This window comes from Boleophthalmus pectinirostris, unplaced genomic scaffold (genome assembly GCF_026225935.1).
Source record: "Boleophthalmus pectinirostris isolate CB_2022bp ecotype Guang Dong unplaced genomic scaffold, ASM2622593v1 HiC_scaffold_19, whole genome shotgun sequence".
Taxonomy (NCBI): Eukaryota; Metazoa; Chordata; class Actinopteri; order Gobiiformes; family Gobiidae; genus Boleophthalmus; species Boleophthalmus pectinirostris.
This window is the reverse complement of record NW_026571140.1, coordinates 32,078,980-32,091,254: the sequence shown is the minus strand read 5'-3', so window position 1 is coordinate 32,091,254 and position 12,275 is coordinate 32,078,980. Positions and strand designations below refer to the sequence as shown.

The 12,275-nt window shown below is 36.6% G+C and overlaps 2 protein-coding genes across 3 annotated transcripts in view; one reads left to right on the top strand and one right to left on the bottom strand.

The window, feature by feature from the left end:
• fbn1 (fibrillin 1) overlaps window positions 1-3,320 on the top strand; it is a 194,972-nt gene extending 191,652 nt beyond the window's left edge. The window contains exon 65 of the mRNA XM_020938886.2: window positions 1,831-3,320. Coding sequence (XP_020794545.2) covers window positions 1,831-2,217 — 387 coding nt within the window. The 3' untranslated portion in view covers window positions 2,218-3,320. The remainder of the gene's footprint in view (window positions 1-1,830) is intronic.
• A 1,680-nt stretch (window positions 3,321-5,000) lies between these two features.
• dut (deoxyuridine triphosphatase) lies at window positions 5,001-10,277 on the bottom strand. 2 transcript variants are annotated; one of them, XM_020939033.2, is made up of 7 exons: window positions 10,080-10,277; window positions 8,456-8,612; window positions 7,237-7,328; window positions 6,848-6,892; window positions 6,675-6,749; window positions 5,228-5,298; window positions 5,001-5,102 (listed from the first exon to the last, which is right to left on the bottom strand). In XM_020939033.2, exons 1-7 carry the CDS (start codon window positions 10,198-10,200, stop codon window positions 5,046-5,048), a joined length of 618 nt encoding a protein of 205 aa, XP_020794692.2. In that variant the 5' UTR covers window positions 10,201-10,277; the 3' UTR covers window positions 5,001-5,045. The 2 variants fall into 2 exon arrangements, with proteins under 2 accessions (XP_020794692.2, XP_020794693.1); XM_020939034.2 differs by lacking the exon at window positions 10,080-10,277 and having other exon boundaries at window positions 8,456-8,811.
• Window positions 10,278-12,275: the final 1,998 nt, after the last annotated feature.

Here is a 12,275-nt window from a genome sequence, read left to right as displayed (position 1 = left end):
CCTCAATATCGGGAATGGTTGACAACACTGAATATGTGGCTCTTTGCTGATTGGCTGGTGCCTGAACTCGCACTTCCAGGGTTTTTGTGAACTGTCTAGAGTATTCCAATTCCTGACCTAGTCGCTGGAGAGAAATGAAATTGAGTGGAGGCTCTAGGTGGCTCCAGCCTGGCTAGCTTTGAGTACCTTCAAGATGAAAAAGTGCAATACAAATATGTGACCATTTACCATAATGACAAATATGCCCTACACTTGGAATCCACTTTACAGCCTTGACAAAGCCACTCAAAAAGCTCCACTGTTGTTATTTTTATATTCATTCACTACATACGTCTGACCACCACCAATCTCTCACCACATTCATACTATGTGGGTCTTGCATAAGGACGCAATGACTGATGAACATGATCTTTGTGATGCAAAAAAGACGTGTTATATGCAAAACTTTAGGAGACAGGAGTGCTACTTAGATATACAGAGATTGTGCAGAATTGTCCTTTTGGTGCTGTTTTTCAGTGTAGGGACCAGTCTCAAATACAAAGTTGAAAAAACTGAAAAACTAATACAAAGTTGAAAAAACTGAAAAACTGAGATAAAATTTGCTTATTTATCTTCCATGTGGTAGTAAAGGCTTTTAATTATTTTGTACTTTTTGAGTGCCTCAGTTTTTTCATCTTTGTATTTACGACATGTTATATAACTAACTGTAACTATACAGGATATAAACGTAAACTGTGGTTGCACCAGTCCGATATCGGTATCAATACTGTCAAAGTGTGCTGGATCGGATATCGGCTTCCAAATATCAGTTCAGAAGATATCCTTGTTGGACATATAAATTGATGTAGTAAGATTTTACCGTAGTTGTCCTAGTTGGCACATAAACTCAAAGCATGTTTGAGTTTTTATTTACACAAAGCTGTTCTGTTGTTAGTGGAGAGATTTATTTGTTTATTTGTTTATTTATTTCATTCATAAAATATAAAAAGACATCAACAGTGTCACAACATCAAACATACAAGAAATGAAAGAAAAGAAGCAGAAAGAAGAGAAATCTTATGTTATCTGCCCCTTGTGTCGTGTAAATAACATCTACATGACACTGTTGGATCTGTTTTGTTTTATTTTATTTTTCTTTAGAGGAATTAAATGCTGTTTTCAACCTCTGCACTGGTCTTGGTTTATGTCGGGTATTGGCAGATGCTTGAAGACAGAGTAGAAGAACTAGTATCAAAACTGAAAAAGCTGGATTGGTGCATTTCTAATTTATTCACCATAATATATTGTATTTTCCGCACCATAAGCCTCCAACCCCATCAAAAAACGACTGCGTGCCCCACAATCCAGAGCGCCCTATACACGAATCCACTCGGGTGTCCCAGCACGACTTCAGTAAACTACAAAGCCGCATGCAAACACACACGGAGCAGACAGCGACCGCACAGCGAAAAACACCCGCAGCCACACTCATCACTCCACGTCGATGAGGAACGAACCGAAAAAGCGAGTGCAATGTACCACTTAACGCCACAACTGAACAAAGCCCAGAGTCACCGTGAACGTGCCAAACAAAGTCCGACTGACCCATATAACTATTGTGTTTCGTTTAAAGTCCGGTGCAGTTTATTTGTGAAAAAAGTTCAAAAATAGACCATTTAATGACAGTGCACCTTATAATCCAGAGCGCCCTATAGTGTGGAAAATACAGTATAGAGATTTGAAGAATATTAATTTAGCCAAAAAAATTTTAGTTGCTGTTGGAAAATAAACATTATTATATGATATGTTTGCATCTTTAAACTTTAAACTTGTGTATATCCTTCTCTGCAGTTACCAGAGCTCGAGCCGTTGAGCTTGGCCAGCGTGGACGTGGACGACGTTCTTCAGTTCCACTTGAATATCAGCGACTTGACAAACAGGGCTCACATCCTGGAGTTCACCCCCGCGCTCTCCACCCTTTACGACCACGTGCGCTACAGCATCGACTACGGCAACGAAGACGGATTTTTCAGGATCAACCAGCGAGACGGAATCAGCTTCCTACACCTATCCAAGAAAAAGTCTCTCTTCCCTGGGGCCTACACGCTCCAAATCAGCAGCGTTCCTCTGTTCAAGAAGACAGAGCTAGCTGAGTTTGAAGATCGCCATGATAAAGACTACCTCACTGGACAACTTGGCGACGGACTAAAGATGAGAGTGCAAATTATCCTGCATTAACCTTACAAGGGGACAGAAATGCAGAAATCGCCAACAGTCGCTAGCCCAAAGAAACATTTTTTTTAAACGAAATCGCCAAAGTTAATGTCCGTAAAATTCGTGGGACATTTTGCTTTGCATCGACAGGGAAGAGCTTTCCACCAAAAAAAAAGACTAAATAATATAGTTTTTGTTTTGTTTTGTGAAGAAGGACTGCATCATAACATCGCCAAAGATGATTCCACATATACGAGCGATTCGAGAGGCAATCAAGCTGAAAATTATGGCATTTTTTTAAATCGAAAAAACAGCGGTTGCCCGATTGAGCGGTTATATGTGGAATCGATGCGACTTTTTGAAAAGGCATACGGACTGCAAGGTTGAGTTTTCAGCCTGTTTTGAGAATCACAGTAGTCTAATAATTTTTTTTTCTCTCCTCTCGTGATGGACTGAACATACCTGGATACATGTAGGCCTTCTTTGCGTATTAATTTAATGGTAGAAATGTTTTTAAAAAAAGGGGAGGAAAGGAACGCACTATGGACTATTGAGGTGTAGCCATGATTGAGCTTGAATGTCTCCTGCTGCGTATTTAAAACTTGCTTTCCAATCTTCTTCTACTGACCAGGAATAGCTCATATTAACTGGTGCTAGCAACAATGCCATGCAGACTTATGAATGCACTGTTCTTTATGCACATGTGGTCAAAATACAATCCGATTATTCGCCAATTTAGGAAAACTTTTCATTGTCGTAGCAACCGTAACAGCTAGCTTCATCGCCTATCTGCTCTTTCTATGTAAATTGTTTATACTGTAATACTCAATGCCACTTTTAATCTATGAAGAATTGTAAACTAAAAGGAGGTCCTTTTGAATAGAGGGCTTTGTAATGGTGCTTATAAGACCAACTACTTCCTTTTTAAACTGTGTAAACATGCACACACACAAAGATACACAAACATGGATGATGACAATCTTTATGAATGAGATTGATGCACTGAGGTCTACCAAGGACCAAACAATCTCCCACAATTCAGTGCTGCCTTTCCCCAGACCCGCCTGACACCGGCCCGTCTGTGGGGTTAGTTGTACATTCACAATAAAACATACTTTTGGTCTAAATGTATTCACTGTTGTTTTTATCTATAATCTATGAGTGGTTTAGAATTTAATAATAAATAATACTAATACTAATTGGGCTGTAACGATATCCAAGTCTCACAATACGATATTGTCATGGTATGAACCTCATGGTACGATATTTATTGTGGTATTCCTGGGAAAGCTCATGATATGGTGGGGAGGCTCACGATTAGGGATGTAACAATATCCAAATCTCTCGGTACAATATTTTCATGATGTACATCTCATGGTACGATATTTATTGCGAGTTTGTGGAGGCAAACAAAACTGTGAATATGAGAAATAAATGGTACAGACAAGACTTAATCAAAAGAACTAAGACTTAAAAGTGCTTAGAACTGTTATTTCTTCTTGTAGTCTGCACTGAAATGGAGCAAAGGATCATGGCCTATGTAGTTCCCCCTGTCTTCGTTTTGTTACTGCTGCACCGTAACTCTTAATTTAAGCAAAGAGACTTGTAAGTCGATATATTGTGATGGTCCACGATATTATTGTGAGAACTTTGACGATACAACATCATGATATTTCGGTTATTGCTACATCCATAACTACTACTAATAATAATAGCATGGAATTTTGATATGATATGACACTGGTTCATGGTGTAAAGTAGTCTATTTGTCTTATTTTTTAAATGGTTGGTAGTTTAATCCCAGTTCTGATCAGTGTGTTTTGCCATTTAGGGTTGTAGTCGACCAAAGAAATTCTTGCTTGGTCTGACAATCGATCAGTTAGTTGACTAAAAAAAAGGGGGCGTGGCAAAAGTGCTCAAAACTTTTCATTATCTATGATTTGACCCAAACTGCTCTCATAAGTCTACCACTGCAAAAAGAATTTATACAGAAAAGTACTAGCAAACTCTATATTTATATATAAAAAAAGGCTCATTAAGATCATTCCTTTCTGCTATTGTGACTATAAACCCTTATAATCTAGATAAAATGATTATTTGACCAATACTCCATTAACTGGTTAATCGAGTAAATGACTAAATGCCTTCAGCTCTACTACCATTGTGCTCTTGGGCAAGATGCTTATGTGACAGTGTTGGTGATTAGACGGGAAGCCACACCACATTTAGATGGCTCCAGGACAGCTCTGGCTAAATGCGAAATTGTCCAATCCAAAACATTTTAGTGCTTTATTTACCGTGCCATGTAGGCTCAAAGTGTAGGTGAACTAGTAAATTTAAATTGTTCAAAATAAATTAAGATTTTACATGTTTAACTGCTGATTGATTAAAATCCTGCAGTATGAGATAAGTCTAAAAAAATAAAAACTCTGACATCCCATACATGACCACAGGTAGGCTACAATTAACAGAAATTAATACAAGATAAAGTAGGCATTTATAGAACTCAAAAGCTGTACATTATGCCAGCGTGGGGCTGCTTCATCGTGACTCAAATCTGGTTTTGCACTGCCCTCGTGTGGATAATCAGCAGCATTACTAGAACTGCCACAAACTTGAAAAATGCAGATAACATAAAAAGTCTAATAATCATTATCCTTAATTTTACTGTATTGTTGTTATTTTTCTATACACATTTAAAGGCTTTATCAGGGGACTAAAATCATCTTTTTTTTCCTGAGTAATATTGTCTAGGAATTCAACACCAAGTTAATTCATGACATTAAAAAGCACTGACATCAACTCCATAAGTACAAAATTGACCTTTATTAATATTTTAATAATAGATTAGCTCAATTACGTCCAGTGGATCCAAATCCTCCAGCTCCTCGCTCCGTTTCATCAAGGGTCTGGAAGAAGACAATAGAAATCATTATTATTCATCTTTCAGTGTTATTTTACAAAGACTGAACATAAATGAAAGCCACAAGTGTACACTAAAGTACTATAAATCAATATTACACAGAGCTCTTACCTCTAGCTCCTCTAAATCAGGGTAACAGATTTTCTCACAGACCAGCTGGGCCACTCTGTCACCTTTTTTCACTGTGGAAGATAAACACAAAGTTATATGAGTTACTAAAATAGACGACAAATGAGTATCAGATGCACTATACGTTCAGATTTGGCAGAAGGTTCAGAAGTGGCAAGGGGGTATAAAAAAGGATATATTTTTCATGTATAAAGTTAAATTTGTTTTGCCCCAGTACAAATATATTGTAAAAGTAAATCTTGGGATCAAAAATGAGACTGCTGTGTGAGGTCTGCATCAAATTATAAAAAACTTGTTGGTATGCAAGTTGTTGTAGCATTATTGCGACAAAAAACTCCGCTCTGGCCTCAGAAAATTGTGAAAAGTGCATTTAAAATAATCACAGTGAATGATTAGGATGATACAACTGCGTTAGGAAAGTGAGGAATCATTTTGTCTGGCTGCAAAAGGTTTAAAATGAACTAGATCAGTTTTTCACATTTTTAAGAAAATATAAAAATACGGTAGTGCCTATAGTGAAGTTATTGATCTGACATTACAGTACATTTTTCATCAATAGGAGTCCAAATGCATAACTTGGGGCAAGCTTTATCCAAGAACTACTAAGTGTATTTGTATAGGCAACGGATTTCCAACCTGTAGCTTTCTACCACATTCCAAGTAGCTCGCCAAAGGATGTAGGACTTATACATATTACTCTGAATAATTTAAATTTGATTATTCACATGTCTGTTTTCATAGTAAATGTCTAATATTGTGCACTGATATACCCTCCTGGAATATATATTTTTTGTGATTTTCTATGTTTGGCAGTAAATGAACACCTTAACATTTAGATTTATTTATTTATAATTTTGTAACATGTCCTCTGTAATGGACGCCGGGAACATTTTGGTGTTAAATCCATGTGAAGTTAACATAACAAAAACAACTTTTTTGATGACCAACATCTCTGACAAGCTTCTACAGTCGCCTCAAAAAGTTTTTAGACTCCCTTTTATTTTTGTATTTATTTTTTGCCATAGTGCAGCCGCAAACAAGCTCCTACTGAGGTTTTTTTTAAAAAAATCCTGGACATGATTGTATCCTAGAATCCCCCAGCCCTATTTAGGCAGAGGAACCTTGTCCCACCATTAAACGTCTATCTCAAAATACTTAAAATATTGATTGAAGACTGGTTAACTTAATGTCCACTATAAAGGACACAAATGAATGGGCCAGGTCTCAGGAGGATATTGATTTAAGGTTTATGTTTGTAGGCATCTAAATGTAGTTGTTAGCTTTATATTGGTTCAATTTCGTGCAACACCTAAAAGAAGTAGCTCTTTTCCACTTTTGGTTTGTAGAAGTAGCTCACCAGGGGCAAAAGTTCGGAGACCCCTGATATAGACCATAGGTGTGTGTGTGTGTATTAGCAGTGTTCACTGACCTTCAAACGGTTCCTTGTTGAAGTTGAACAGTACTACTCCGACATTTCCTCTGTAGTCTTCGTCTACAACACCAGCTGATCAAATGATTACAGAACAAAACAGATTTAATAAGCTGATCATTTTGAGCCTTTTAAAAAACAATAACAATGTGGGTAAATGGAGAACAACTCACCTCCAACATCGATGAAGTGTTTTGCCGCCAGCCCAGACCTGGGAGCTGAGAGACAAAAATAATATTGTGAAATCAGAAATTGTGCACAAGAATGTTAATAATTGATTTTAAGAGATATTAATTGCAAACGTCTATTTAACATATTTGTGTTAAGTGACTCCCCTTCAGAGCACTGTCACAACACAATCGCCATGCAAGCTGCTAAAGAAACTACTCCATCAGGTTTGTGAAGTTGTAGTGTATGGATTTGTACCACGCTTTTGTATATTTATGTGCTTTATGTGCTATGATTGCAATGAAAAGCTTGCAATCTCATTCACAACAAAGTCATACATTAACAGGAAGTAAGTTGGTCATTAAACTCTTATTTGCAAAGCTGTATCACTCACCCACTCTACCGTAGTGACCAGGTGGAACTGCTATCTGGATGTCTGTCTTTACAATCGCCTTGTCCATAGGTCCAACAATGTAGTCATACGCGCTGGAAACAAACACAGTTACAGGTTATTCAAATGCCCGACAGTAAGACAAAGAAAAAAACACATGCGAGCAGGACCCGGCTGTGTTTTAATCTAAATTTACCTGCCAAATAGGGCTGGGCGATGCAGTAATAAACTCTAATCTTGAGCTCATTATCTCATTCCTGTGGGGATATGCTATTTTGGTAAAACCATCATATCGTAATTCCCAGTTTTTTGTTTTTGTGTTGGATCTACGGACCAATATAGACAATTTTCTCCTTTCTCTCTCCTCCTACTGTTCAGCCTCCATCTTGGTCTGAGGGAATGACTGGCAAATATAAACAGTGCCCATAAGTTAATTTATTCAATACAATATATGGAGATTAAAAAAATAATAAATACAGATTAAATAGTTACTTCTATATGTTTAAGACAATACCACAGGGCAAAAAGTATAATTACTTTTACCAGCTTTATGTTCAGAGTATTTTTAGACTATGAGACCAATCACAGTGAAGAGTGAACTTTTGGGAACAGCATAAAGCTTTAGAAGTTTACATGAATATTGACAAAAATGGAAATTGTGATATGATTTTTTTTTTTTTTTTTTGCATATCGCCCACCCTTACTGCCAGTTTTTTTTTTTTTTATTTTGCGGGAAAAGGTGTATGATTTCACATGCAAGAAGCGGAGCCTCAAATATTTCCACATTAAATAAAAATAATTAATACCTCCATGCAAATTATAATAGGTAAACATCTACAGAACACAAATAAAATGAAAATCTGCAAATTCAAATATATTTGTACAAAACACTTTACATATTTGCAAATGTAACATACAGAACATTTAGCACGTATTTGGAAATACAAAAAAGCATATCATTTGCAGAACATAAGATGAATGCAAGTACGTTTTGGTCCCACCAGATGGCGCTACATAACCAGGTCACAACTAGGTCAGCTCTGTGGAAAGGTGAACCTATTTACAGTAAGAATGCAAGTTTTAGGGCATTTTTTTTTAACAATACCCTAATACAATACTATTAAGCAATAATAATTTGAATGCTTTAGTGTGGATTATATGAGGTAAAACAATGAAATCTCAAAAACAGTAAGAACACAAAGACTTTGAAGCTGTATTAAACCTGTAGAGGTCGTATCCTGCAGCTTTGGCGGATCCTCGTGTCGGTGTCGTCGCGTGTTCGGACAGTTTTGCGAACTTGAGCACGGGGGTCACTTCTGCAGCCCGCTCCTCCAGCCTCGCTTTCTTTGATGGAGAAACGGCAGAAGCGTCTATCACGTCTAGAGCAGGCATTGTGCACAGGTTTGTTAACTACACCGGGAAATTACGAAATAAAAAAGGACTATTAAAAATTACGAAACTAGGAGCACTAAACGTAATGCAAGCACGCTTCTACCCCCAGCTTCTCCTGCAGCTTCTCGGCGCGACTACCGCACTTTTTCACACTTTCCCGCGTGAAAGTATGTTGCATTCATGTGATCTCGGAAACCTTAAACATCCGCTCTCCAACTCGGAAAAACGAGCTTGAACGCAACACATGGATCTATAGGATGACCAGATTATCCAAATTCAAAACTGGGACACATCAGCGTTGGAATGACTGGTATAAATAACATTTCTGTATTTTTTGTTTTGTTTTATGTATGCTCCTCTTTACTGTTGGCGAGGGTAAGATTAGTCAAAAATTGTGATCGTCTTGTTTTAGTCCTGGACCTGGTTTAGTCTTAATTTAGTCCTGGTTTAGACCTGATTTAGATCAAATTGGTCAAAAACAGGGACACCTGGGACACATTTCTTGTATAAAACTGGGACAAATCACTGGTTTTGAATAAATCTGCTCGGACAGGGGACACAGGGCTGAAAACTGGGACTGTCCAAGGTCAAATTCGACGTCTGGTCACCCTACTATTATAAGAACTTATTACATATATTATTATACTCGTTGTTTATATTAAGATTGCATTATAATTGGACTCCGAGTTTCCGAGTTTTACATCAAAGTGAAAGATTTTATTTTTCATTACACTGATGGTTCTAGTTTGTAAATATACATTATAAATTCAAGCCAAATCCAGCTTTATATTATAATTATCAAAATAATTAGCAATGCAACGTTGTGAGTGCTTCTTAAGTAAGTAGTATTCACGAGTAGTTGGCAAACAAGAAATAATACATCCTCTCACATGATCCTCTGTGTCCAGCTCTTTGTTAGGCCTGCACAATTAATCGTTAATGAATCGAAATAGTTGGATTTCTAAGTTTCCGAGATCCCATAAATGCGGCATGAATAAATTCCTCCTATGAACACTACGGCAATCAACGTCGCACTCGAGACAACTTGAGCAAAGCTAAACAATAAAAAAAATAAAATAAGGATCGTTTGTTACATATTCTTGTAATAAATATAAATATGCCACGTGAGTAAAAAAAAAAATAAATAAATAAATTTTAAAATAGACGGATAAATTAATGAACTCTCGCGAGATTACAGCTACACCATAACAAACACGTGGATGTCGCGATATTTTAAAGTGCTAACATGCTAACACAATAACATTGAAATTATCGAGCTTATAGGCAACTTGAAAAATAAAACATCACCCAAATTATATCCGCGTTATTGTAGGAAGTAGAAATATACGTGTCACTCCATCAAACTAGCAATGGCGTTTGAAATACATAGAAAAAGGCTAATTTATCACCATCCGCATCCCATAGCTAACTACATAAACATTTCTCGTTCTTGCCTTTGTTTTGATTTTGCATGTGCGAGTGAAAAAGTCTTCCCGTGAAAAGTGGAGCCCTGTCAGAGAGAGACGTGCATGGTAAAAGCTGGTTATTCCCGAGTCTTAGCAATGAACGAATCATGTTAGTCCATGAGTTGACAGCGGGGAGCGCTCGGTATCCTCACACTCTCCTCCATTCACGTAAAACCGGACATTCAAGTGCCGTGGATCCGTGTGCAGTATTTAATAACAAATGTTTCATAAATACATCATGTAAGCCTCTAACTGCGAGCGTCACTGCAATGAATGTAATGTGACACTTGTTTATGTCACTTGTATCTGTTATATAAGTGCGTATGACAAATTCTGATGATTCTCACATTTTGACTTTAATATTTACAACAGGTATTATCCCACTAAATTTAGTTTTACACTAATCATGAAACAACTTGTGGATAATAGCCCAAAAATAAATAAATAAAAAATGACACCACACTAAAGAGAATTCTACCCAAAAGTAAGACACAATTTATACACAAGAAAAAGAATTCTGATAATAAATAATAAAATAAATGTGTTTACTTATAATTTAATTTATCATACAATAATTTCTGTGCACATTAGAATGGTTTTGGGCCAGTGTACTACATTGTTGCTAGGTAACAGTTATGGAATTCCCTAGTGTTATGTCATGATTTTCAACCAAGAAGCAAAATTTGAGATTTACATACAGTACATTGTAATCAATTCACTCTTAACTGTACAACTGAAACATACAGTATATAAATATATCAACACTAGTCCTGTGCTCTACATTACTCACATATTTAAAGCAAATGTATTTCAGGCTCATTTAGTAAATGATGAGCCGATGTAGTCCATTAAGCCTGTGTGTTTGTGTTCTACACACATAAACACAAACATAGAAAAGACACATCATGTTCCATTGAAATTAAGTCTATATAGTACTCCTTAACCCAACTGTCTCCTAGTTTGGCTTTCTGACTTTCCAGTTCATTGAAATAATAGGCTTCACAGAAAGAAACCCTAAATGAAACAAATATTGTAATTCCTTTGATTTCACTTATTCTCTTTTGTTCCCTAGTTGACACAGTGTCAACAGTACATTCACATTGAATAATTTAAAGATGAATTCCTGAACATACTTCCAAGGCTTCCTAATTTCTGGACAAAACTGCAACAGATGTACAAAGGTGCCAGGCACTGTGTAATTGATTTTCTTTAATTTGTTGGATTTAAGATCTGATAATATTTTGTAACACTTTATTTTGTTACCAATTTCATTTACATTCCAACTAATAACTTTGATACCCATTGAAAATTACATTCCATTCTGCTATTACAGTGCTGCAGGAATTTGGAGTAGGGTATGGAGACAAATACACAAATAAATAATAAATGAATCAATGAAACAATGCCAAAAGTGGCAGAGACAAAAACAAATGCCACAAGAAAGGGCATCTGATCCCCTTTGTCCAATGAGAACATGTTTGAAATCAACTGTGTCTCAAGGCCATTTATATTCTTAACTTAATAGGCCCATTGTTTTAAGTCTCATACTGGGAAAAGGGAAAAAAAGTAGCAAAGTAGTAGTTAATAGTTTAAAAATGCATTTTGATGCAAGGGAAAATGAAAAGAGGCTTTTATCTTGATATTCTGTATTAGAAGTGTGTGTTTCATCCAAAAACAGAGGAGAGGCATTTGGAGAGCTCTCTCATTGCTTCATCTGGTGATTTATAAATGAGTTTCTGTCCATCAACTGTTAACAGAAATGTCGTTGGATAGATTAGTCCAGGGCCTATCTCAGCGTCACGCAACTCAACTCTTATATCCACGTAGGCCACTCAGCGTGCTTTTGCTGAATGTCAATGCTGAAAAATCCTGAAGGATTTACATTTCTAGGTAAAATTCTCTTCCGTCTCAACATCCTAACGATATATCATCTTTTATATTGTGTTAAAATCATGGAGTTTTTTCTGGAAACAAAGATCAAGACGTGTTATCTGAGCAGACAGTTTTCGCATACAGGTGTTCCTCCTCTGACATGCTTAGTTTGGCAATGAGTTTTTCTTCTTCCCTTTTCTGTGCCGTACTTCTTGTTTCAAGGACTTAATTTGTTCTCGACAAGCACTCTGTGTTTCAGATATTATATCTTTCCTTTTAACCTGATAACATTGAATTAATCAAGCCATATAT